This window comes from Callospermophilus lateralis, chromosome 1 (genome assembly GCF_048772815.1).
Source record: "Callospermophilus lateralis isolate mCalLat2 chromosome 1, mCalLat2.hap1, whole genome shotgun sequence".
In the NCBI taxonomy this organism is placed as follows: Eukaryota; Metazoa; Chordata; class Mammalia; order Rodentia; family Sciuridae; genus Callospermophilus; species Callospermophilus lateralis.
In genome coordinates, this window is record NC_135305.1 from 176,269,056 (window position 1) to 176,296,925 (window position 27,870).

General features: G+C 39.4%; 1 protein-coding gene and 1 long non-coding RNA gene across 20 annotated transcripts in view; one reads left to right on the forward strand and one right to left on the reverse strand.

The window, feature by feature from the left end:
* The window catches only part of Pbrm1 (polybromo 1), a 91,245-nt gene continuing 63,375 nt past the window's right edge, over nt 1–27,870 (reverse strand). For 8 of the 18 annotated variants that reach the window (XM_076834024.2, XM_076833864.1, XM_076833815.1 and 5 more), the window contains 10 exons: nt 26,619–26,764; nt 24,128–24,285; nt 16,074–16,257; nt 14,827–15,037; nt 13,554–13,755; nt 10,140–10,304; nt 6,628–6,783; nt 4,161–4,231; nt 3,835–4,051; nt 1–2,860 (listed from right to left, as the gene is read on the reverse strand). In XM_076834024.2, coding sequence (XP_076690139.1) covers nt 2,688–2,860; nt 3,835–4,051; nt 4,161–4,231; nt 6,628–6,783; nt 10,140–10,304; nt 13,554–13,755; nt 14,827–15,037; nt 16,074–16,257; nt 24,128–24,285; nt 26,619–26,764 — 1,683 coding nt within the window. In that variant the 3' untranslated portion in view covers nt 1–2,687. The remainder of the gene's footprint in view (nt 2,861–3,834; nt 4,052–4,160; nt 4,232–6,627; nt 6,784–10,139; nt 10,305–13,553; nt 13,756–14,826; nt 15,038–16,073; nt 16,258–24,127; nt 24,286–26,618; nt 26,765–27,870) is intronic. The other 10 variants (XM_076834925.1, XM_076834660.1, XM_076834496.1 and 7 more) reach the window with 4 other exon arrangements.
* LOC143381848 (uncharacterized) lies at nt 2,711–27,000 on the forward strand. Of its 2 annotated transcripts, none has more exons than XR_013088905.1 (3): nt 2,711–2,903; nt 6,108–6,207; nt 26,610–27,000. It is a non-coding gene; the product is annotated as an uncharacterized LOC143381848 (long non-coding RNA). The 2 variants fall into 2 exon arrangements; XR_013088912.1 differs by having other exon boundaries at nt 6,112–6,207.

Here is a 27,870-nt window from a genome sequence, read left to right on the forward strand (position 1 = left end):
ACTCCATTTTTATTTGGATTAAAAAGCTTTAAATGAACAAACATATGATACATACATGTTATAAGACTAGTAACCACTTAAACCTCAGATGATGATATGATACAGAAATTAGAATAAACCAAATTTTAATCAGGTCTGGAAAGGTTCAAGCTGAGAAGTTAATACCATCAATTTGGGGATTTTACACAAGTAGCTGTCCTCCCCTCAATTCTTCCTCATCGGAAGAGGAGGGTGAGTTAAGAAACAAATCAATTAAAGGCCCTTTAAATCAGCTGACAAACATTCTATTTTAAATCTACAGGCCCCTCCCTCCAAATGAACAAAGTTCTTCTCCACAGGAACTTACATTTTAAAAACATTTAGGTCATTATACTTTCTAAGCCACATTACTACAGTTCCTAAAACTCATGGGAGAAAAGATGTACTGTTTACCTGTACTTTCTTATGTCAGGACTTTTTTATTTTTCTTTTTTGGAAGATGGTTCACCTCAAATCTTATATTCTAAATATTAACTGATATTCTCCAAGTTAGTACATAGAAAGACATGATTCTAAAATAAATAGTTTATTTTATTTTTAAACTTAATTAGGGCCTGCCTATTGGCACCCTGGGCTGGCTCTGCACTGCCTTAAGGAGCTCCTAAGGTACTGGGAAGGAGCCTGGAGGAGGAGCGCTCTGCTTCTAAGTGCCCCTGTGGCCCACAGTGAAGAGTTTTTAGAAGTTCCCCCAAAAAGTCTCATCCAGACCTTAAAAAGGGAAATAAAATGAATGTATGAAATAAATAAATAATTTAACCAAAATTAAGTTTCAGGTTCTTTGGTGTAATTCAAGGATGTCTAAAAAGAAAAGAATCTGATTGCATTACACAGTCCATGATGATTCAATGGTCGAAATAACCAGGAATTGGAGATTTCTTTATCTGATTCAGTTTAACAATAAGGTACTGAAATACTACTGCAATACATTTTTTAAAATTCAAAATTATTTAAAATACTTGATGCAAACTGAGATCCAGTGGTTGACTAATGGCAATTAAATTACAAGGGCCTCCTTGTAATTATCTAGATACAACAGACTTTTTTTCATTCTATACTCTTTTGCCCTCATGATTTATTAAGTATGGTAATTAAACATCTGGGTATTGATTCAGAGCAGATTAAAAGGAAAAAAGTACCCTCTGCAAGTCACTCTCTCAACTTACAAACAGCAGTGTGGAAGCTTCACCTTGACAATGCAACCATCCTGTTACAATAAAGCAGGTTTCAAAAATACACCACCAAGTGAAGTAATGTTCCATGTTTGCAGTTTCCTACCATCTAAGCAGCATATGCTGCCTCCAAATGTTTATTCTAGGGCCATATAAGAAAGACAAGGTCACCAAACCCAAGTGTTTGGGATCCATAATGGTCTCTTTAGTGAGCATTTTTCTTAAATTATGATTCCCTTCTCCTATAATTCAAAAGCACAAGCTAAATTGAAAAACATATTTTAGGAAGAAATAAATTTCTGATTGAGAATTACAACCCTGAAACTTAGAAGAAAAAAAAAATGCCACAACTGATAATAAAGAAATAATGACTATGAAACATTTGCAAGTGCAGGTAATCTACCGTATGTCACAATTATGCTCATGACACAGCTCAGATCCAATTACACACTTCCTTCCTTATGTTAAGTGTTATGCTTAAAAATAAATCACCTCCATGCATACCTCTATGCTTTCCTCAAGATGAACTTTGAAGTTTTCAATGTAACAGATTTGAAATTTCAAACTCATCTAACATATATAGGCGTAAGTTGTGAATTCATTAGAAACAGATCAAAAGTACCCTTAAACTTACCTGCCAAGACTAGATATAATTCAGGGCTATGAACATGTTCTGCAAAACCACTTGACACCATAGATGTCTAACTCGGCACAAGAAAAACTGCATTCCCTCCAGGAATATGGGAGGCACACAGGCTGTGGGTGGACACACAACATTGACCACAGATTTCTATAGTGAGCCTCTGAGTTAACAGAGCAAATGTGCCATGTCTCTCAAACACCCATAATCTAAACAACCTTTCAAAGAAAGCACTTCACTTTACCTGTAAGAAACAGCTTTTTGGGAAAGTGGCTTAAGATATTCAGGCACATGAAACATATACAAACACGCTACCCTCTCTAAGATGTAAACTAGGACCAACTTCACATTTCATTGTCAACTTAAACTAATCTGTAAACTCTTGTGTTTTTTTTTTTTTTCCATTTTTTTCTTTTGTAAAAAACAAAAAACAAACAAACAAAAAAAACCCAAACAAAACAAAACAAAAACCCCCCAAAACCCCAAGCCAAGACAAAACCTTGGATGGTTTCAGTCCCATCGCAACAAGTAAAAAGATAAAACTCCAAGTCTACATATACAACCAATTATGAAACTGGTTTTAAACAAAGGAAACATATGCCAAAAAATCTTTGTGTATTTGATAAAGTCAACTTAATATAACAAAACCAAATTGAAATAGCTTATTAAAAGTGTCCTTATATAAAAATGGCCTTGTGATGTACAGTAAAATGCAATAAAAATCATCATCCTTTGTTCCTTCCCCCCACCCCCAGTAACTAAAATGGCTACTGTTCCACAACTCTTTATGCTTCTATAAAAAAAAACCAAAAACCAAAAAACAAAACATAATGATGTTACTAAACGTTTTCTAGGTTGTACGCTTGGCGAATGTTGAGAGTGTCTCGAAGCATCAAATCCCGTAGACGCCAGAGGGCATCTGCCATGGTGGTGTGGGCCCCTTTACTTTTGAGCCAGTGAGAGGGGAGGCGGCTCTCCTGTTCTTTTGACAAATGGACATCACGTCTTCGAGCTGAAAATTAAAGTGTTAAGAAAACAGAAATTGGAATTTTAAGGTAACAAAAAGTCTCTTGGTTCTAAAGGCTAAAAGGCTGATGGTTTATTACGCCACAAAACAAAAAATGTTTTTTATTTTTTTGTACAAGGGAATGAACCCAGGGGCATTTAACCACTGAGCCATCTCACCAGCCCCCCTTTCTCTTTAATTTTGAGACAGGGTCTAGCCAAGTTGCTTAGGGCCTTGCTGAGTTACTGAGGCTGGCTTTGTAATCCTCCTGCCTCAGCTTCCTGAGCCACTGGGATTATAGGCATGTGCCACCATGCCTGTCCCACAAAACATTTAATATAAAAGTGCCTAAGAAGGTAAATATGTGAAGGGGAAATCATACCTTCTACTCTTAAATTATCAAATTTGGTTTAAAATAAAGAATAAGTAGAAACTATGTGCTGAAAATACATTAAGTCTATTGAAGTAACTTACAGACTAATGGGAACATGTTTTTGATGTTTTTGTTTTTAAAAATCTGCCATCTACACTAATGCCTGAAAGATAATTAATATACTTGAAAAGACAGTTGGGATGCTTATAAACAAAACTAAGCTTTGAAATTAGTTTAAAAACCCATTTTTAGAGTGTGATGTCAATGTGTAAAAAGAAGTTCTAGGCCATTCTAAGACATAATTTATTGTACAGGTGTAAGAAAAAGGGATGTCTGCTAGCTGGGCACAGTGGCAGACACCTGTAATCCCAGTGGCTTGAGAGGTTAAGGCAGGAGACTTGCAAGTTCAACGCCAGCCTCAGCAACTTGGTGAGGCCCTGTCTCAAAGGGCTGGGGATGTGGTTCAGAAGCTAAGCGCCCTTGAGTTGAATCCTTGGTACTCCCCTATGCCCCCCCAAAAAGGTGGAGGGTGTTTGTTAAAAGCTAACTGTATCATGAGGAGGAAGAACACACTTTGCAAAGGCTTATTTAGAAGGACTCTCCTTACCTGCTAGAGTTTGGTCCCACTTGCTAATGCTATTGGACTCAGCACTGAGTCCTTCAATGTATTTCAGGTAGGCCTCGGAGTGAAGAAGTCGCTGGGTTTTCGGTGGGGGAGCCACAAACATGGGTGTTGTTGGTTGTTGTATAACAGGAGGTCCAGTTGGATGTGGGCCAGGATATGGAGGTGGTGCCTGCTGTCCTGGAGGCCCCAAAACTCCCACCTGAAAGAACATGTGACCACATGGTGAGACAAAAAGATACTCTACATTGTTGAGAAGGAAGATGTCTAGAAGTCTCTTGAGTCCTAGGAAAATCAAACTGGGGGCTCACCTGTTGTCCATATGGACTTCCACCTGGTGCTGGAGTCCCTACCATAGGGGCCACTCCTTGGTTCATCACACCTATAATTCAGAACGCAATGATACAATTAGAGGCTCTGGGTTGAGATGATGAAAAAAACTATTGTTTGATAAGAAATGATGTCATTTGATAATGCCAACCTATGCACCTCTGCCCTTGAGTGTGGATAGGAAACCTAAGTATCCAGAACAAGAGTCAAATAGAAAATCTGCATTCCTTGGTTTCTAGATACCTAATGCACAATGCTAGTAGACCTTGTCAGATGTACATCTATTACTCATAGTTTAGAATTGATTTGAACACTGCATAAAATTCTAGTATTTCAGTAAGTGAGTTATAGTCAGAATACACCTCTATTTTTAAGGTACATTTCTTGTGACAACACATTATTCTCCAACTGCAGCCTGTGGAAATGGTATTGAAATCAGGCTCAGCAGTAAGCAAAGTGCTAACATAGGAGGAACATGATAGAAGAGGTTGTGGAAGTAGTTAACTGGGCTTTGTAGAGGTTGGAGGTGCTGCCTTGCTGTCTCCTTGCAGACCATCAGCATCTAGTTCTAACTGGAGTCACTAATGCTAATGATAGAGCAGGGATTTTTTATATTTCAAGTACTTAGAAGTGTACCTGGATCACCACAGTAGGATCCTGATGGTTATCTGTGAATGAATGAAGAGGTGGTGTTGGGTAAACTGCTGCTTCAGCAATATATTACTAGACCCGGCCCCTTCCCCAGGATACTCACCTACCTTAGACTCCACACATAAAGGGGCTCCCTAAGCTGCCTACATCATTGCTTTGCAGGCAGCACAAACAAATTAGCAAACCCCTCTTCTCCCTCTGTTTACAACTGCCATGCCAGGGCAGCCAGTGACAAAGTGAGCTGAGTGACCACAGGAATTCCCTGAATCCTGGGCTCCTAAAAGCCTGATTAGACATGTGCATGTACATACCAAGGGGGTTCTTTCCTGTCTCCCTCACTATAACCAGGGGTGTTGTGCTTGCTTCAAATGTGATGTAGAATCTGAAAGAGGGGATGGGAGAACAGGTATTCCCCACACCCACCAAAAGACAGCTCCTACCCAGGGCCTTAGACATGGCTTCCCATTGAGTACATACATCTAGAATGGACCAACTCCAACATAGTCTCACTGACTCAGATACCCTGTGCCAAGGTGAGAGGGCAAAGAATTAAGGCCAAGTCCACCCACCACACGGGCATACCTATTTTATGACTGACTCCTGCTGCCATAGCAATTCACGCAATAGGTCACCATTTCCAGAGAGAAACACCTACCTCCAAAAACATTTCCTCCTCTAGGAACATGTGGAAAAATACTTCAGTGGAGTTATAGCTGTTATCTAAGCAGTACTCACAAAGAGTGTGGCTGGAGGCTCCAGGTCAGGCCACAAGGTTTGTTAACCCAACACACTGCTGTATCTAACCTCTTCAGCATTGTTTGGACCCTGCAAAACTCTATGGTCTCTAGGTCCAAGAGTGGTATAAGTAAACCTGATAAGTTTCCAACCACATTTTATCTGGGTTGGGCTCTTACCCGATTATCTTAGATAATGGAGCAAATACTATTCCAAGTTATCTAAAGGCCACATTCCTTCTAATAGATTATAGCCAAGAGTCAGTTCTTTTGCATATGATGGCAATTAATATGAGAAGCTACAATTTTCCTTTTTCTTTAAAATAATCAGCTTGCTAATTCATTATAAATTGAAACTAAATGTAGCTACTTCTGGGCTCCATTTATATACTATACATGTAAGAACTTCTGCTGACAGACAAATCAGTGTTTACTAGGGTGGGCTAGGCTGTTCTTTAAAAATGTTATGTCATGCTTCTTATGGGACTCAGATACAGAAAATTAAATGCAAATTTATTTCCCTCCTTCCTTTTTGTTCCCAAGACAGTGAGGGGAGGATTTCTGAAGAGTATTTGGAACTCTACAATCCCCTTAGCAGGGCTGTTTGATGAGGAGATGAACTCTACACAGAAGACCATGTGAGGTAAGAATTGCACTAGATGAAAAAATGCATTCAGATGAAAAAAGCATTTTTATATGACCCTGAGCTAGCAATCTGGGAAACTTCATTCCCTGATCAGAGGGTGCAAGATTTCTAGGCTGGCTGGCTGGCTTTTTGGCATATGTTGTATTATTTGAGTATTTGTCCTGCCTCTTGGTCTGCTGAGTCTGGCTTTTGCCTTCTTGCACCCTGTGCTACTGTCAGGCAGCCAGGTCCACAAGGGCACAGGTGCTGTGCCACCTGCTTAACACGTTCTAGGCCCTGTTGCTGACAGCTCTGGGGTACTCAGTGAGGGAAGCCTGGCCATAGTGGGCAGCAGGTGTCTCCTGGAAGAACTGGCTGAGGGAGGAAAAAGAGAATACGAAGATGAGATTAATGAGTGAATGAGGATGAAGTTCTTACCCGGTGGTGGGATGCCCGGGAGGCCGGGCACACCTGGCGGAAGATGGTGGGGTGGAGGCCCCCCAGGGTGAAGTGGCTGCATGCTGCCCATGCTAACAAGGCCATCAACTGGGCCCTGCAAAGGTGGAAGGCCTGGCGGATAGCCACCCATCATGCCTTGAAGGACACAACAAATTTCAGACATGCATCATTAACATGCAACATGAGCTAAGTAATAACAACCCCCCACATGCACTATCAACGAATAAAGCACCCTTAGTACTGCATGATATAACAGTAATTAGTGCAATTATTTTGTTGCAATAATGAACAAAATAAAAAGCTACACATATGAAACCCCACATTTCTAGATGAATTAGTACTTAGTACATTATTGTTTGTAGTTATTTTCACTGGCATAAATATGCTATGTTTTCACTTAAATAATAATGAAGAGGAGTTCCAATAACAGCCTTCCCAAAGTCCAAATTACTGCAAGCTGTTCAAGGAGAGTGACCAGTTCTGCTGACTGCAACTCTAATTGAACAGTACATACCCCATCATTCCACTCTGCCCACACTCATATGCCTATCATGGATACCCATGAGGAGAAATCAGAATGGAGGGAAATGAAGTGCAGAGTCCTGATCAGAAAGCATGGTTCTCCAGCTTGGGGGCAAGAATTTTTCAAGGCTTTTACATCTACTCCTTTTCTCCCTTCTAGCCCCACCACTGCAGGTAAGAATAAATTGTGCTAGGGTTTGAGCTGGGGAACAGCTTCTAAGAGCCATCACAATGAATGATATTTCATCTTTAGATCTCAAAACTTGTTTTTAAAAAAAAAAATCTAAATCCTCCCAAGCCAACCAAAGCTCGGGGGCACTCAGAAACCTACATGCAGAGGTACAGCTGGAGAATCAGGCTCTGCTGACATGAGAAAATGCCAATTGTCATCACTGTCTCCAAGCTCACAAATGTCGTCATAAAAACCTTCAGTTAACAGGGAGCATTTTAATCAAGGTATAGAATTTCTGTTCACAGAGGCTTTTATTCCTTTATTTTCAGAGCATACCTTCACAGAACAAATATCTTCTGCTGGCTAGGGAAGAGTTGCAGCAAACAAGTCTTTTTGGCAAAAAGGGTGAAAATAAAATATTTTCAAATGTCAAGGACTCCCTATCAAAAAAACCTTTAAGATCACATAGCATTTTTTTTAAATAAGAAAAACAACTTGACTTTTCTGGGATTTGTAATGATCACGATGAACAGAATTTTGAAAAGCTTCCCCTGAAGTGCAGTCACTTGATCATATCTTCTTGCAAAGGGAGAGTTAAGGGACTAGTGCCAAGCCTAGTTTTTATTCAATATTCTTTGTAGAGGCACTATGGGAAACAGTGGAAAACTCCAGATTCTGAGAATTTCATTCTGACTTTTCCTTAGGAATTATTCGAAAGTATTTATTTATAAAAAGTTTAGTCTTTTAAAGCTATGACATCACTGAAAATCCTGAGATTGACTACCTTGTTTCCTTAGTCATATATAAAACTGACTGAAAAACTTACAATTATACAAACCAATAAAACAAACTTAAAATAATATTTCTATACATGAAACAGGATGATTTTCATTTGTTAAAAAGTTCAGAGAGTAAAAAGTACTTTTGAATAGACGCCATCATCTAAACATGAGGAGATCCAATGCTACCAAACTGCCTTTTAACCACACCACAAGGTATAGCTTTTAGGGATAAGTAGGTGAGAAATTTAAGAATGTTAGGAGGCTTTGCTTTCAATTACAAAAGCCCATCTGAACGCAGCCTTCACAGGCTGTGATTGAAGATTAAGAACTGAAAGACATGACAATTGTCTTCATTAAACTGTACTTTGGCATTTATTATCCCAGTCACATGTGTTCAAATGAGCTTCAATGCTTGTAAGCAAAGCTTGTTTCAGACACTGACAAGGCTAAGACTCAGGCCCTAAGCAACCTGTAAACCCGTGAAAAATCACCCTCTTAGCTTCAAAGTTCCCACTGTGGACCAAAGACTGCTTACCATCCAGAATGCTTGCCCTTCACTCCCAACACCCAGAAGTCTGGGCAGCACACCCTTAATAATGGAGTCGGGGCTTTCTAGAGGGACCAAGGTTCTCACCCACAGAGCTCTATAATGTTATTCCCTAACAGGGAGCTAAAATGCTGCAGCTGCTGTTTTTTTAAATGTTTTGAGCTGTTTGTATTCATTTTGTAAATATGTCCCTGGGTTTTGTAGTCAAGGGCACAGTGCCACAATATCACATCAAATAGAACAAAACAGGATGTCAATGAGGGAATTCTAACTTCCAAAGTCCCCATGTTCAAGGCCTGATTTATAAAAACTTCTGGAACCCCATTAACCAAAATGGGCCATGGAATAGAGCAGGCGATTATGAGATTTGTTAGATCAACATCAGTTACACTGAAAGTACTGACAGCCATGATTCAGATGTGCTTTGGCGAGTGCAACTGCTGAGTTCAGCGACAGCGCATTTGAGAACTTGCCATCACAAAAGTTAGGAGCAACAATGGAAAAGTTATCCTATGCTACTCTTCCTTAAAAAGCAAAAACAAAAACAAAAAAAACAACCAAAAATAAAGCAAAACAAAAACAGCATCTCAATGAACCTGCCTTGAACAACACTGTCTTGGGCTCCCTGAGAAAGAGTTCAGACTACTTGAGAAGAAACACAGGTGGCACATACAGATCTCACCAGACTTGGAGAGATCACAAAGGAGGGGCCCGAGAGGTGGTCTACAGGCTTCTCATTGGAGACATGTCAGACAAGGATATTCAATCAAGAATAGTCAGATTTGCTAAGGCTACCAGAACCAAAGACAACACACACAAGCAAACCACATTCATCATTTTCTTTTTGCTTTTGGTTTAAATATGTGACTGGGATACTAACAGAAAATGCAGTTTAATGTAATTAAATAGAAAAGCATTACAGAGTGGGCACAATGAATTGAATAAGGACTTTGTATTCTATTTAGCAGTCATGCACATTGGTGACCAAGAAAGGATTTACAATTCATTGTCAAAAATCCTTTTAAATGGTCAGCCTTTAAAGGATGGCTGCAGCAGAACAAGGCGAACTGAATACTGGCATGAGACAGAATATCAACACAACCTAAAGACTGGCTTTGTGTTTTCTCTTGGGAGTTCTCTAGAATATAACTTAGGGTCTATTTATATTTTCTACTGTAGTGTTCTATCAAGAACAGTCTAGGGTGAGAATATCACCAGACCATGCCCACAGCCAGGGAAGAGCTGCTCCCTACTAGGTCCCAGGGGTGGGCCCACGGCCCATTTCTGGGGCACAGGGAAAGCATTGCCCATATGGGAAAGGCAATACAGGACAACATGGATGATTTCAAACTTTGAATCTGTCATGAGAAAAGGCTACAGACTGCGGCCTACTCCTCTTGGAGAAAAAAAAAAAAAATGAAGGAATTTCTTAAAGTGGAAAAAAAATGGTCTTAGCTCCTGTTTTTACCTGCAACAGGTGTCAACTGCTGATTGAGCATCCCCATTGGTGTTGGTGGTGGCACCACCCCCATGAGAGCCCCCACAGGGGTGCCTGCTCGGGGAGAAGCACTCGGCTGTTGTTGCTGTGCTGCTCGCTCTCTCTCCTGCTGCTCAGCAACTTTAGCTGCCCGCTCTGTAAAGGCATTTCAGATTTTCAATTCTGTTTTTAACCCAGGAATTCAAAATACCATCCATTGCATTCAACAGGACTAGTAAAAACACAGGCAACAGTTCTGTCTCAATGGAAGGAACAGTAGATGACTAGTCTCAACACAGGAGGAGTCGGGCCGATTTCACTTGGTAACCTAGAATCCAGCTTTCCTATCCCATCTTGAGAACTGGTCTGCAAAGATTTCAAGAATGTTAAGACTGCAACACACATTCAGAAAGCACAGATTTTATTTAAACACATCACCAGCGTAACCACCGTGGTTAATCTCACGAGGCACCCTGAAGATGAGAAGCGCTACCATTATTCTAGTATTAATAGCATTACAGATTATTTATAATTTCAACATGAAGCAATTCCATGGCCCATTATAATTTTTGGCACAATTGTTACTTACTATATTTTCCTGATTCCATTTTACTCAATTTTACTGAGATTGAGGACTCTTTATCATTAGTATCATAGGTTTAGCAGCTGAAGAAAATTAACTCTGTAAGGGAAAAGTAGCTTACTGCCTGTTTTAGGGAAAGTAAACAGCTAATTTCTATATTCTAATGAACCAAAGAGGTCACGCTTAATAAATCCCAGGGAGAAAAAAAATGTATGATACTCCAGGCTACAATAATCAGAAGCAGGTAATTAATATATAAATGTACGTAGCAATGGACGATGTTCTAAAAGAATCAGGTTTTCTGAAGCTGAGTAGTTCAAAGCTGACCATAAATCATCCTAAATCAGCAAGAATACAGAATCCACAATGCAAGAGAAGTATTTGCCTGTGGTATTTCTGGGCTGGACTGTTACCTGTCCCCCTATCCCCCACTTCTCTGCATCTCCAGAGCCAGCAAACCCAACAGTCATGTTCCTAGCCTAACAGGCTGGATCCTTCCTGGAGAAGTAGTCCCAAAGTTCCCACCACACACAGTTTATTCTGTTTCACCATTCATAAATAGCAAATGCTCCCCACTCTTCAGATGGGCAAATGGAGGATGGGAGACAGGTAGTCACTTGTTCAAGGATACAGAGAACCAACAAACCATGACCCCCACTCCTGATAATCACAGTCAACTGCCACACACTAATACTCCAAAACATGGAATTCAAAAGGATACCACTGATCTGAGGAGGGGGAAAAGAGCTCAAGGTCATATGGCTTTAAAGAGAAATTGAGAAGCAACAGCTCCAGTTTTCCTTTAGGGTAAAGAATGGGACAGTCAAGCAAGTCAAAGGCCGCTGGCTGAGACAAGAGTTGCCTGCAGAGACTTATTACCACTCACTAACACTCCCAATTTCACACACCCTCCGCAAACTGAGAACACCAGCATGAGGTTGATAAAGGCCATTTGAACAACCTATTTCCTTGAACTAGCAATAAAAAAAAACATTGATGATCTACACCTCCATGTTAAATTCTAGTATTTTCATTATAAAAAGGTCATGGTAAAATGGGAGAGCAAAATAAATAAACAACCAAACAAGCAAATAAATAAATAAATAAAAATTTAAAAAGTTTGAAAATCAAATCCAGGCCTGTGCATCAAATATTGTGACTATCTGTTGGATCTCTGTGGGAGAAGTTTGGGCTGTCCTGGAAAAAAAAGAATCATTACAACTAAGCCAGTCAAACTCCTAACTCTGGGTTTTGAGTTCATTGGGTGGAGAGACCAAAAGTTTAGAGTCTTAGGTAAGACTCATAGTCACATAACTCACCTGCACTAGGTTCTTCCTAAACGTGAGATCCCTATTTGAGTGTAAGAGAACTTTCTAAAAGCCATTAATCTCTCCCTCCCTGCACCAGTGTTTCTACCTTTACATTATCTCCACATCTTATTCACACCTAAGTAACCAGTCACTCAGTCCTGGCTTTATTTGCCTTGGAACTGGTTTTATATCCATATTAGCTTAATTTCCAACACTCCTTCATCTTAGTGATGTACCTGGTCTTGATTTGCACTAAGGCAGAAATATCAAAGTTCTAGATTCTTACAGAACTCACTAGGATTTAAAGAATAATTCTTCAGGATATTAATAGGTAGTACACAAATTCCTGAACAAATTTCAGAAAATGCCAGATAATACAAAACATAATCTTTAGAGACTAACTTAGGAAAATGGTCTTAGAGACTAACTAGGAAAATGCACTTTAAGTTTCGAAGATAAAGAGCTTGGAATGTTGCTCAAATTGGTTTTGCCACAAAATGCTTTCTGATTATCTTGCAGGATTAGGCTTCTGCAGAAGATCCTTAAAGAAGCCTGCCAGTTAATTTTATAATAATCAATTGTCACAAACGAAAGGAACAAAACTTTTTTAAAGAGTTTCTTTGAAGACTCATAAACTTCAATAAAGAGGGCAGCCTTAACAATTAATTTATATTTGCTGGAGTTAGCCAAAAAGACTAATGTTTGATCATTACAAGAGGATGGCTCTAAACTATCAAAATTCTATATAAAATTCTAAATGGAAAAAAATATAGCTCAAAGGTACAAAGTCCTGCCTAACCTAATGTTTAGTATTAACTTCTTTATCAAAGCCATGCCTAATATTAAAACAATAATAATAACAAAACATCCAAAACACCAAAAATCTCTCTCAAATATTTGTTCCTAATGACTAAGAACCACCAAATCCTTGAATGATACATAGCTCATGGCTCAAAGTGATATAATTATAGAGTAAAAAGAAAATAAAGGTAGTGGAACTCAAAGAGATCCCAAATGCCTTAACGATAGATATGAATACAGCACAGGTCACAAGTTGCCTAGCAAATTAAGTGCTTCAGTCAAGCCTCAGCGGAGAGTTTAAACATATCAAGAAACAGAAGATCATTGATTTCAAAAGTCCCCTTTCGGATGAATTTTAATCAAAATTATATTTAACATCATTATACAGTCATTCCCCAGCTCAACATATGTTGGGTGCTTACAGAGCTCAATGAAAGAAAATCATGCAATTTTTAATAGTAAAAATATTTTTTTTTGAGAAATTTGGGGAGGGGACAATACTAGGATCAGAGGCCAAGTCAGGGGCAGCAATCTGCCTAGTCAGAACAAGACTGGCATCTATTCTGCTGGTTATCATCAGGAATAGTCCCCAGTACATGGTTCATGTGTGTGTGGCAAGAACAAGAGAGTAAAACCTGTCTATGCACGTGCATTCCTGAAAACACCCCCTTGCTTCAAAGGCTGAGACAGTTGTGCCTAGTCCCTATTTACCTTCATATTCTGCCTTCTTGGCTGTCTCAAGGTTTCTCCACTCTGTCCCCACCAGTCGGCTGAGCTCCCCAAAAGAGTAGTCTGGGTGCTGGGCCTTAATCACAGCTCTCATCTCACTGCTGAACAGGATGTAGCCACTCATGTTGATTTTCCGTTTGGAGCCTTCCTTCTTTGCACTGCCTTTGGCAGACTTTGGGGTAGACTGTAAGACAGAAAACTCTTATAGTGCATCAGAACATTGCATTTAATTAACCGCTCAGAGTTTCTGGAAGTCAGGAACATGTGATCCAAAAGTTACTGTTTTATAGCACAGTTTGTAGCTGGCCATTTTCTTGGTCAAAACATACCTCTTTCTTGCCTCTTACCATGTAAGAAATAAATCAAAGTTTCACTGAATTCCATGACTGCAATCTCTAATGATGACCTCATAATTAAGCTTGAGAAAATTCTGAATGAGAAAAAAAATACCAACAGGAATCACCTCAGCCAAAGATGAGGTTCTAAGGAGGGAGAGATTTAAAAGATTTGGGCAGTGGGCTAGGCACAGTGGCATACGCCTGTAATCCCAGCTCCTCCAGAGGCCAAGGCAGGAAGATCAAGGGTTCCAGGCCAGTCTGGGCAACTCAGTGAGACCCTATATTAAATAAAACTGAAAAAGGGCTGAGTATGTATTACAGTGGTAGCATCTTTGCCTAGTGCATGAGTCTCTGAGTTCAATTCCCAGAACTGTAAACAAACAAAACCCAAAGGAATAGGAAACAATGAAAGCTTAAAAGTAACAGGATGATACCATTCCTTTACTGCTTTTCTTTAACAGAAAGCAAGGAGAGCCTTCTAATTAAACTTGCCATTAAATAAGTTAAATAAAACTCAAAGAAGATTTAAATTGTTAACAGCTTAATGACATGATAAATACAAATGTTCTGTCAATTAAAAATAAATATATAAATAATTAAATACAAGGCATGAAAAAAATCTGGGGCTGGGGTTGTGGCTCAGCGGTAGAGTGCTCGCCTAGCACATGTGAGGCCCTGGGTTCAGTCCTTAGCACCACATAAAAATAAATAAAATAAAGGTATTGTGTTTGACTACTTCTAATAAACAAAACAAATAAATAAAGAAAAGAAAAAAGAAAAAAAATCTTTTTTCCCCCCTGTAAAATTCTAGGTAGAGGTTCATATATGGAAGGGCTGGATGTCTCCTTAATTTGGTTTGTGCCAGCTGCAAACCAAACTTGAGAACAAGACAAGTAAAAGGAGTGTGTCACCTTTACCTGTGGGGGTGTGTAGGGCATGAGGTCCAGTTCACTGGACAGGGGCGTCTGAAGCTGAGGTAGAGAAGGAGGTTCAATGACCTCACTATCTTCTTCTCCCATCTCTTCAACATCCTCATCTCCACCTTCTAACTCAGCAAATTTAGCTTCTAGCAATTGGATCTTCTTTTCCAACAAAGGTGAGGGCTCTTTCTGAGGAACAATTGGTTTTCTGAAAGAAGTGACATTAAAAAAAATAAAAGAGTCAGGTGGGCACAGTGATGCTCACCTATAATCACAGCTACTCAGGAGGCCGGGCAGGAAGATTTTAAGTTTGAGGCCAGCCTGGGCAAGACTCTGACTCAAAGTAAAAAATAAAACAGGCTAAGTATGTGGTTCAGTATAGGGTGTCCCTGAGTTCGATCTCTAGTACTTCAATCAATCAATCAATTTTTAATAAGTAAGTCACTTATTGTGACTTATGCAATCTGCAGTGTATACTTTAAAGGCAGTAAAGGAATATAATAGGCATTTATGAAGTCACTTCTACTTAGAAAAGCTTGTTTTTGAAGGATCCCATGGAACATCCACAGAAGCATTTTGCTCAAAGTCAGAACCAGTTTTCTATACATGGCAGAAAAAGTTCTCATAATCTGTGGAATGGAGCACTTTCCTTGGAGAGCATATGAAGCAACTACTTCTGCCTTCATTTTATAATTACTGGCAGCTACAAGGACACTGTTAGAGCAGTTAATGGGTCCTAGCAGATTATAAAGCTTTTCTTTTCATATTTAACTGAGTTAATATTTTCTATCTGAAATGTATACTGCTCTAATTTAAGACCAAATTTTAAGAAACTCAAAACACTGGGCTATACTATTTTGATATGAATTAAGTTTTTTTTTTTTTTTTTAGTTGTAGTTGGACACAATACCTTTATTTTTATTTATTTATCTTTATGTGGTGCTGAGGATCAAACCCAGCACCTCACACTTGCTAGGCAAGTGCTCTACTGCTTAGCCACAATCCCAGCCCCTAAAACATTCTTTCTCCCTTAGTTTTTTAAGATCTACCAGGCTGGGAATGGTGGCAGATACCGTAATCCCACCAGCTCAGGAGGCTGAGGCAGGAGGATCGAAAGTTCAAAGCCAGCCTCAGCAACTTAGCAAGACCCCATCTCAAAATAATAAAAAGAGCTGGGGATGTGGCTCAGTGGTTATGCACCCCTGAGCCATTAGGTTTAATCCCTAGTACCAAAAAAAAATCACCTGAAGTAGTAAATTTCATCATCTACCACTTTAGCAGAGAGCGAAAACCTCTTCAATCCCTTGAATTTCTTCATCTGCTTGTCACTCTCATTGTAGCGACTCTCACAAAGCAGAATGTCATTTTCTGGTATTTCAGTTGGCCTGCAGGAGAGGAAGTCCTTGAATGACAACACAGCACACTTTCCTGAAAGAGCAAGTTGGAAAGAAATTAAAGGAATAAATTGTAGACATAGTTTATAATTTTTTAAAAATTTTATTGTTTTTTTTTTGGATACTAGAAATTGAACTCAAGGCCACTCAATCCTTGAGCCCCAGCCCTATTTTGTATTTTATTTAGATACAGGGTCTAAATAAATTAGTACCTTGCTTTTGCTGAGGCTGGCTTTGAACTTGTGATCCTCCTACCTCAGGCTTCCAAGTTGTAATTTTTAAAAAATTTGGCTGGACACAATATATGGTATTTATTTTTATGTGGTGCTAAGGATTGGACCCAGTGCCTCACCCATGCTAGGCAAGCACTCTATCACTGAGCCACAATCCCAGTCCCTAAGCTGTAATTTTTAATTAATACATTCATACTGAGATATGAGTAGGTGGGCTTTTGGCAAAAGAAAAAGAACAAGAACGCCTTAGTATGGAGACTTGGATCTATGAGTATGACCAGTCATACTTGTCCCTTCAGTCAGATGAACGAAACCTCCAGTTTATGCTTAGGCCAACAAGAACAAATACAAAATTAATTTAAATGTCACGAGATTCAAAGACTTACACAATATGCCTATAAATTATTTAGGCTTGATTACATAATAACAGAGAAACATTCTGATCTCCAAATAGCAAATGACTGTCATGGGCCTTAATTTTCAAAAGAGTTTGTCTGAGAACCTCCATGCTTGTTCCCAGAAAAATTATATATTATTAGAGAGCTTGACTCAGGATGTAGCATTCATCTCTGAGAAGTGAGGGGCACACTACTCTGGAATGTGTACACCTCTGTTGCTCTTAAATAAATTTCTGTGCCTTGCTTTTAGTGCATCCTGGAATTTTCTTCAGTAACAAAATTAAGAACCCACCCAGACTGAGCTGAGGTCTCTTTCCAATGACAACATGACACAAAATTATTAATTGTTTTTTTGGGGAACTACACACAGACAGTAGAACTGACAGTCTACAAATAAACCCATACAATTGGTTTTTTTTGGCAACTGATTTTCAACAAAGGTGCCAAAGACAATTCAATTGGGGGGGGGAGAATAATTTCTTCAATAGATGGTTCTGAGACAACTGGATTTCCACATGCTAAAAATGAAGTTGGAGTCTTATATCAAACCACATAACAAAAATTAATTCAGAATCAAAGACATGAATGTGAGACCTACAACTACAAAACTCTTAGAAGAAAACCTAGATGTAAATCTTTATGACATTTGATTAGGCAATAATTTCTCAGATGTGACACTGGAATAGAACCAGAAACTATAGAAAATGAAAGATAAACTAGACTTCACAAAATTAAAAACTTTTGTTTTCTACAGGATACTATTAAGAAAGGGAAAAGACAACCTATACAACAAAACATATGTGAATCATATATCTAGTAAAAGGCTACTGACTGGGGTTGTGCCTCAGCACTTGCCTAGCACATGTGAGGTGAGGCCCTGGGTTCCATCCTCAGTATCACACAAAAATAAATAAAATAAAGGTATCGTGTCTAATGACAATTAAAAAGTAAATATTAAAAGAAAAGGCTAGCACCAGAATATAAAGAACTCCTACAACTTAACAATTAGAAGACCAATAACCCAATTAAAAAATGAGCAAAGGATCTCAATAGACATTTCTCCAAAAAAGATATACTGAGTGGTAGACAAATACATTAAGTAATGTTCAACATCATTAATCATTAGGGAAATGCAAATCAAAACCACAGTGAGCTGGGCACAAGAGCTCATGCCTATAATTCCAGCAACTCAGGAAGCTAGGGAAGGAGGATCATAAGTTTGAGGTCAGCTTGAGCAACTTAGGAAGATCCAAGCAACTTAGCAACACCTTATCTCAAAAAGACTTGGGGATGTAGCCCAGTGGTAAAAGCAACACTGGGTTTAATCCCTAGTACCAAAAAAAAAAAAAAAAAAAAAAAAAAAAAAAAAGACAACGGTAAAACGGTGTCAGGAAGGATAATGCAGAAAAAATGGAACCCTTGTACATTGGTGGAGGGAATGTAAATGATGTAGCTGCTGTGTAAAATAGTTTGGCAGTCCTCAAAACATTAAACATAGGGGGCTGGGCTGTAGCTCAGTGGTAGTGCATTTGCCTAGCACGTATGAGGCACTGGGTTCGATCCTGAGCAACACATAAAATAAATAAATACAGAATTACTGTATTACCCAGTAATTATGCTTCTAGGTATATATCAAAAATAATTGAGGGGCTGGGGTTATGGCTCAGTAGTAATGTGCTCGCCTAGCACGTAGGAGGTGCTGAGTTTGATTCTCAGCACCACATAAAATTAAATAAAATAAAGGTATTGTGTCCAACTACAACTAGAAAGAAAATAATAATTGAAATCAGAAGCTCAAACAGAGACTTGTACACCAATAATCATAGCAGCATTACTCAGGACAGAAAAAACTCACACGTCCATCAACAGATAAATGGATAAATAAAAAGGTGGTTTATATCTACTATGGAATATTACTCAGACTTAAAATGGAATAAAATTCTATACCTGCTACAGTATGAATGAAAATTTTATGCAAAGTGAAATAAGCCAGACACAAAAGGACAAACATTGCATGATTTCACTTATACAAGTACTGCAAATATGCAATATTTACACAGAGAGTAGAATAGAGACCACTAGGGGTAGAGGGGGAGTGGGATATAGAGAATTATTGTTTAATGGACAGAGTTTCTATTTGGCATGCTGAAATTCTAGAAATAGACAGTAGCATTGAGGATACAACTGTTCAACTTCTCAGAACAACAATTACTTTTTTTTTTTTTTAAATAAACAATCACTGGATGCCAAAAAATATGGCCTTACAAACTACTGCCACAGAAGTTTACAAAGCAAGAGGTCAGAGAATGAGAATGGATGCTAAAGGCAGATTTCCAGGTAAGGTCCACTCTGGCCCCTCTCTGTTCCACTCCTAGGGAGGTTGCTGTGGCCAGTCAAATGGGGCAGTGCAGCCTAGGAGCAGTTCAGCAACTGAGAGATTCTAGAGATCTGTAGCACAGATTGGCTTTATTTCTAGATTGTTTATTCACTTGGGGACCTTTAGAGGGTCTATAGCATGTCTTCAATTAGGTTTGGTCATATTCAGCTGTACCACTAGGTTGTTCGGGTCAACTGGGCTGGAGCAGGGCCTGGTGGCGCACACCTGCAATCCCAGCAATCTGGGAGGCTGAGGCAGGAGCATCAGAAGCTTGAGGCCAGCCTCAACAACTTAGCAAGGTCCTCAGCAACTTAACAAGATCCTGTCTCAAAATAAAAAAATAGAAAGGATTGGTAATGTGGCTCAGTGGGTGGCAAAGCTCCCTTGGGTTTAATCTACAGAACAGGTGTTGGGGGGAAGACTAGAGGAGATACTGGTCTCTCAGCCACTTTGCTGGCTGTTGTTCATTCTGAGGGTATCTATCACTTCCTTTTCATTGAATTTCATCTCCATCAGGGAAATGAAAACCTGAGCATCAACTCCAAATTCTCTTTCCTCTGAATCTTCTTAAAGATTTTTGTTGGCTTATCTCTGGCCTCTTTGTTTACTGTATTAGTCTCAGTAGCAGTCTTGGAGGGTCCCTGTCTTGTCTAGTGGGCCTTTACTTGATAGAGATGTCTACAGTTGGGCCTTCTGAAAGCTCAATTAACTACCCCATGGTACAGAGTAATTCAGTCAAAGGGATCTTGTGGCTCTGCTCTCAGGAAAGTCCATCACCATGAGATGCTACCATGGAGCTTCATCCACTTGTTCTTTTTCATCTTTGTTCAATATAACATCTTCCTTCCTTCTATTTTTTTCCCCTTTTCCAGTAGTGGGGATTAAACCCAAGGGCACTTTACCACTAAGTTACATATCCAGCCCATTTTATTTTTATTTAATACTTTTTTTTAGTTGTTAATGGACCTTTTTATTTTATTCATTTATATGTGGTGCTGAGAATCGAACCCAGTGCCTCACACATGCTAGGCAAGTGCTCTATCTGAGCCACAACCCAGCCCCATCCAGACCATTTTATTTTGAGATAGGGTCTTGCTATGTTGCTGAGGCTAGTCTCAAAATTGAAATCCTCCTGCCTCAGCCTCCTGAGTACCTGGGATTAAAGATGTGTACCACCATGCCTGGCTACATTTTTTTCCCCCGTTTTTAAATTTTTCATTTTGCGAAAGGGTCTTGCTAAATTGCTGAGGTTGGCCCTGAACTTATGATCCTCCTGCCTCAGCCTCTGAAGTTGCTGGGATTACATGGCTCTTCTATTATTTTTGAGAAAAGGTCTCATTATGTTGCTCAGACTGGCTTCAAACTCCTAGGCTCAAGTGATCCTCTGGACTGGGTAGACTTGGGACTATAGGAATAAGTCACCATGCCTGGCTCAACATTTGCCTTCTAAACATAATTCAAACATGCCAGAGTTCATTGTTAATAACATTTGTTCCACCTTCAATAAGTTCACACCAAGATTTTCCAGAATTCTGTCTATAAATCTATCCACTCCATACAGTAGGAGAGCAAGATGGCTACTGCTGGGAATATTGCATCTCTATGTTTTAGAATAATTGGGACATCTTTATCTCGGATATTCTCTCCAGAGATTGTTTCAGTATCATTCCTGGAATAAGCAGATATTAATTTGTGATGGGTTACTAACACTTTGGGGATCTTCTTATTCTTTTCTTTCTTTTTTTGGTGTGTGTATGTGTGTGTGTGTGGTGTGCTGGGGATCCAACCCAGGACCTCACACAGGCCAGGCAAGCGCACTACCACTGAGCCACACCCCAAGCCCACTTTTAGGGTCTTTTAAACTCCTATAAACACAGTGCTAGAGGCAGCACACTCCTTTGAGCTCTATGGAGGGATTGGTAGTTGCTTTCTCCAGTCACTTGACATCACTGGCTACGTTGGTGGGCAGCTGCAGTACTTTGCCTATAAAGATCTTTTCTTCCTGTGGCAATACCATAATGCCTCCACTGGGCCCTGCACCTGTCACCTTGGCTCTTAAGGTCCCCAGGAAGATGGGTAAAGTGTCACCTTCTGCCCATATGTGCCATTGTTGGGACACTTCCACCCCTGTTACTTGCAGCAGTGTAGGCAGTTTCCTTGCTTCTGCCACTTGGAAATAAGGATTCTCAGTTTCTATAGTTATCTGGGAATCTAGAAGGCCATGCATATGCAAACGGTAGGGTTCATGATCAGAAAAGACCTGAGAAGTCCCTAAACTCTCACCTGTGGCTGACCTTCGAGCTTTGTGCAAGCAGGAAATAAAGGCAGAGATGTAAACTGCATGGCTAAATGGTGAATGTTGGTGTGCTCCAACACACACAGGGAATCCAGCTGCAAATACTGGGAGTTTTTGGCTCTAGGCATTTAAGAAAACCTTTGTCAAATCACTATCTGATCACTAAGCTGAGAGAACAGAGACTTCAGTGACCACACACAATAAAGACACAATTTAAAAAATGTTACTGAACAAAGAATTACAATCCATAAAAATCAATAACAACAAAACCTAAAAAGAAAGGAGAATCTGATTTTCAGAGTTACCACACTGTAATATTCAAAATGTCCAGTTTCTTTCTTTCTTTCTTTTTTTCTTCTTTTTTTTTGTACCAGGGATTGAACTCAGAGGCACTTGACTACTGAGTCACATCCCCAGCTTATTTTGTATTTTATTTAGAGACTGGATCTTGCTGAGTTGCTTAGTACCTTGCTTTTGCTGAGGCTGGCTTTGAATTCGCCATCCTCCTGCCTCAGCCTCCTGAGCTGCTGGGATTACATCTTCTCTTCACCCTCTGTCAGTAGTAGGGAATGAACCCAGGACCTCATCATGCATACTAGGCAAAGCACTCTACAACTTAGCTATATCCCCAGTCCTTTTTATTTTTTAATTTTGAGATACAGTCTCGCTAAATTACCTAGATTGGCCTCAAACTTGCAACCCTACTGCCTCAGCCTCTTGAGTAGTTGGCATTAGAGGTATGGGTCTTTGTGCCTGACATAATATACTTCCCAACTACTCAGGAGGCTAAAGCAAGTTGATTCAAAGTTTGAGGCCAGTTTAGTCAAATGAATGAAAGCCTGTCTCAAATAAGCGTAAAACAGGATGGGAAGTAGCTCAGTGGTAGAGTACTTGCCTAGCATGCACAAGTCGTCCCTGGGTTCAATCCTGCAAAAACAAAACAAACAAACAAACAAACAAAAATCAAAACAACCAAACTATGAGCAATCAGAGGTTGGGGGTACAGCTCACTATAAGAATACATGCTTAGCTTTCATGAGGTCCTGGGTCAATTTCCAGAACAAGAAAACAAATGCACAAGTCATCAATATAAAACTTGTGAGACTAATAATCTTTTAGGAAACCATTACAAAAGATGTAAAAACTCGTGTAAGTAAGCTCTAGAGGTGACTCAGGGTGTCAAGAGAACACAATAACTGAAAACAAAATATGATGATGGGTATAACCAGATGTAGGAAACAGAATATAACTGTAAAAACTCAGTAGAATGATAGAACAAAAACCAAAACATGCAAGAGCGACAATAAGATTACCAGGATTTAGAGTCCAACACAGACCATGAGTTTCTTTTTTTCTTTCCTTTTCTTTCTTTCTTTCTTTCTTTTTTTTTTTTTTAAGAGATACACAGGAGAGTTTATTTGTCAGAGCTGACAAATAAGAGCCATTTCTCCATAGACAGAGAGGCCCCATGAGGTTTTTTTGGTACTGGGTATTGAACTTGGGACGCTTTACCACTGAGCTGCATCCCCAGCTCTTTTTATTTTGAGAAAGGGTCTTGCTAAATTGTTTAGGACCTCACTGAGCTGCTGAGGCTAGCCTCAAACTTGTGATTCTTCTTCTGCTTTAGCCTCCCAAGTCACCGGGCTTATAGGCAGGCATGCACCACTGTGCCCAGCGGACTATGCCTTTTTTTGGTTTGTTTTGTTTTTTTTGGTGACACTGGATATTGAACCCGGGGCACTTTAACACTGAGCTACATATCCTCAACCCTGTTATTTTGCAGTACTGGGGAGGGAACCCAGGATCTTGTGCATGCTAGTCAAGCATTCTACTATTGAGCTACATCCCTATCCCCATTTTTATTTTGAGACAGAGTCTTGCTAGTTGCCCAGGTTGGCTTGAACTTGTGATCCTCCTGCCTCAGCCTCCCAAGAGGCTAGGAACACAGACATGTACACTGTGCCAAGCTCCTGCTTTATTCTTACAAGAGCCACAGTGATTCCTCCTTCTAATGTTCGTACCAGCATATACCACCACTGTGCTCAAACCCCTCCCAGGACTTCCTATCCACTCCAAGCTCAATCACTCCACTGTTTACAAAGCCTACTATGACTGGATACCCAGCTGCCTCAGAGGGCTCATTCCCTTATATACCGCTGCTCTGTTCCAGTCACCCAATTTTCATAATATATGTCTGGAACATGCCCAGATACTCTACTTTAAGGCTTTTAGCTGTGCCTATAAGAGAGCAAGACCTGATATTCAAATGGGCTTTTTCCTTACTTCTCTAGGGTTCTGTTCACATGTAACCTAGCAGCAAGGCATTTACTGAACAAAGGACCTTGTCTCAACACTACCCTCAATCCTTTTACTTTATTTTCATTTATAGCTCTAACCATGGCTTGATATTCTACACATCTGTTCTTTAATTTATTTACGGACTCACCAACCTTTGCCCCAATGTAAGTCTTTTAGAGGGCACAGACTTTGTTTTGCTTATTGCTATATACCTAACGTCTAGAATAGTACCTAGCACAAAAGTAGTATTCAATCAAATTTTAAGCAGTTAATGGATTAAATGAAAAAATATAAATACCTACCCAGAATACATGTCATGGGACAGGTTTCTTCCAGATTACTCAGAAACACTTCTTTTTTGTAGAACATTTTTGTGGGCTCATGCTCTGTTTCTTCTGGGTGAATGAAAATGGGGCCATAAAAATATGCAGCTCCATCTCGGACCCACACTTTTTCAATTCTTGGGGGGAAAATGGAGAAATTACATCATGATAATTCCATTCTTGAAGGATTAATCTAGTAAAAATTCTATTAGCCAAAACTTAAAGAGTATGTGCCATTCAACAGTATTTGTCTTACTGAAACTTATATAACTTCATTAATTGCCCTCCTCCTTTAAGCATACAAGATACTTAAAAAGAAAAGAACACAGGGTCCCACTTATTTGAAAAAAATAACCATAATATCAAGATATGTAATTTAATAGTTTTATCTGACTCTCAGATTTTCTTCCTGAAATATGCATATAAAACTAGAACTAAGCATCTTTTATTGGACCTGTAAGTCCAATAAAGACACACAATTTCAATATTTGGAGTTGAATCACATGAATGGCAGACATTCCTTCAACACAATGGTTCATAACCTTTTTGAAAGTCAAGATCCAGTCTGGTTCACCCCTTGAGAAACTGATGAATGTCAATTAACACCTCCTTAGAAACAACAACAAAACATTAACATTGGCTACTGTGTACCAGATACTGTACTATTTCTCACAACCAATAAAGTTGATATTATTGTTCCATATTCTTGTGGTTCCTGGCATGAAGCAGCATCTTCTCTTTAGCTAATAGTAACTCTAACCTTCCAGTTCCTCAGGCCCAACACACAAGTCACCCTGCCTCTCAGACCTCACATTCCATTTATTAAGTAAATTATTAATTTGACCTTCAAAGCAGTACACTTTGCAATACTCTGATCTGAGACACCATTATTCTTGCTTGGATTATTTCAATGGCCTGTAAGATCTCCTTGTCCCTACTCTTGATAGTCTATTCTTAAAAACCAGCAGGCAGAATAATCCTCTTACAACCTATGTCAAATGTCACTCTGTGCTTGAAACAATACAATGTTACTCCATTTAACTCCATAAAAGTATAAGTCCCTACAAAGGTTTTTGAAGCCCTACATGATTTGCTCACTACCACTGGCCCTTACTTCCCAACTAACTCTTCCCTGGCTCACTCTGCTAGTTGCAACTTCTGCTGGTTTGAACAGGCCTGGCATACTTCTCTCTCAGGCCTTTACAAAATCTGTTCACTTCTCCCTAGAATGCTTTTCCCCTGTAGTTTCAGAATTCTTACTCCTTCTGTTTCTTCAACCATTGGCTCAAATGCCAGCTTCTTAATGAGGCCTGTGCTCTAGACCATTCTCCTTGCTCTCACTGTACACATCTCTCTTCACCCAGCTCTATTTTTCAACAGCATATATCATGATCCACTGCACTACAATTCTACTTATTAAAGATGTTTATTGTTTATCTTCTCACCAGAACAAAGTTCCATGGGACTCAGAACATCTGTTTTATAAACTAATGCATTCTCAGAGTCTGGCAAATAATATAGTAAATGATTACTCTGATTGATGTACAATGAGGAGGAAACAGAAATAGAGGCAACTCATGTACTTAAGAACAAGCAACTAGCAGAGCTTAACCAAGATCTCCTAGAACCAGCTACTGTGTTTTTTGTTTTGTTTTCCTGTTTGTAGCACTAGGAATCAAAGCCAGGGCCTCTAGCATGCTAGGGAAGTACTCTACTACTGCATTTCATCTCTAGCCTTCAAATACCATTGTTCTTAACCATTATCATAATGACCAACTGAATACCTGACTCCTTGAACTTTTGCCATCTAACCTTCCTTACATCAATTTGCTTGTTCATAAATATATGAGCCCCTACTATGTTTCATGCACTGATTTCAGCAGAGAATACAAAGTTGAGCAAAAACAGAGAGTTCCTATTTGCAGGGTATTTGGAAATTCAAGGTATGGAAACTAGACAATATAAATATCCATGTGTGATACTCTTCTTTTTTTTAATATTTATTTTTAATTTTGGATAGACACAATATCTTTATTGTACATTTATGTGGTGTTAAGGATCGAACCCAGTGCCTCATGCATGCTAGGCAAGTGCTCTGCCACTGAGCCACTAAACCCCAGCCCCATGATACTCTTATTTCTAACAAGGAAAAACATAGTGCCTGGGGGGAATGGGAAACAGGGAGACAAGCCAGTATACAGGTAAAGGAAAGGGTTCTTTAAGGAAGTACTATTTCAAATTTAAGCTTAGGATTACCATACAAAATGGGCAGGGAGATCTCTGAGCTGAGAGTTAAGTAAATGGTGGGAAGAATGTAAAAAATGTGTTTTTAGAGGTGAAAGCAGGGGAAGCTCGGTGTGTAAAGCAGCTAGACAAATTGCCAGGGGAGGGACTTATGTCTTAATTAATCATGTCTACTAGCCCCAAACCTCAGAGTCAACTTTATCTTCCCTATTTCAAGGACATTCACCTGCCTACGCGGGGGCGCACCAGACCATGGGACTTGATGAAGACACAATCGCCAACCTTCAGCCACATGTCATTGTAACGAAGCTGCTCAAAGTAGTGGCAACCTGGTTCACCGTTGGACATTTCCACAGGGACATCTTCTTTTTCCTGTGGTAAAGGAAACTGGCTAAAGAAAAGCAGCTAACCATGAAGGACAGGACAGAGAAGAAAAGAAAGCAGGACTTTCCTTCACATCAATGTAAGGAAAAAAAAAAAAACTTAAGTAGAAGTTTTGATGAAGGTTAAGAAACCAAAAAAGTAGGTGGTTGAAATTAAACTGCTATAATCATTAAAATTTCTAGATAATTTTCATAAAATAACGTTAGCCTAAGATACTTTTATCCCCTCTCCCTCTTTCCAATTTCTGTATCTTTGAGTCTGGCAAGGACTTATTAGCATTCAGAATTGGAAAGTTTCACATACTTTTATAGAGTGTATAAGAAGCAAACTTCATATAAACTCCCCATTTATTGTACTTACTTGAGCTTCCTCAATTTCTTTTATTGGTTTTTAAACTTTTTTTAAAAATATAATTTCAGCCATTCAAGTTTTAGGGTGGCAAAGTTCATTTACTGTCCATTCTGAAAAGTAATACTTCCTTTTTGTCACCTCCAAGAACGAGAAATCAAGTAAGTTGGTAGTTGCCCAGCCTTTGTGACTTATTTGTGTACAGAAAGAGTCTGTCTCCCTCTACATCTTTTCAGTTTTAACCACTGATTAAGTCTTTGAAGAAACAAGACAACTGGGAACTCCCTTGACCAGGGGATTCACTCATCAGGACAACAGAAGGATTCCCTTCTCACACCACAGAAGTGCCCAGCAAACTCATCCCAGACAAAGTAGGAAAGAGGAGAACAGACAAATTTTAGGAGATGCACCAGAGTGACAGGGTAAGATTGGCTTTGGAAAACTTGATACAACCCTCTCTTCTCGAGGCTAGTTAAACATCCCTGGAAAGGTAGGTTAAGAACAGACCAGGAATGTGGAAGGTGCAGAAGCCACAGGAACCCACACCACCCAGAGTGGAAAGGAAGAGACTCCATGTTAGAAGCCTTCCTTCCCTGTCAGGACTCCTCCTTTTGCCACTCTGCCCTTAAGGGCCCATTAATCCTCCCAATCTGGTCTCTTATCACCCAACCCAAGGAGTACACTTCTACTATAGGAAAAAAATACAGAAGAAAGAAGAGAGCTAAAGCTAGAAGCCCGACACTCTC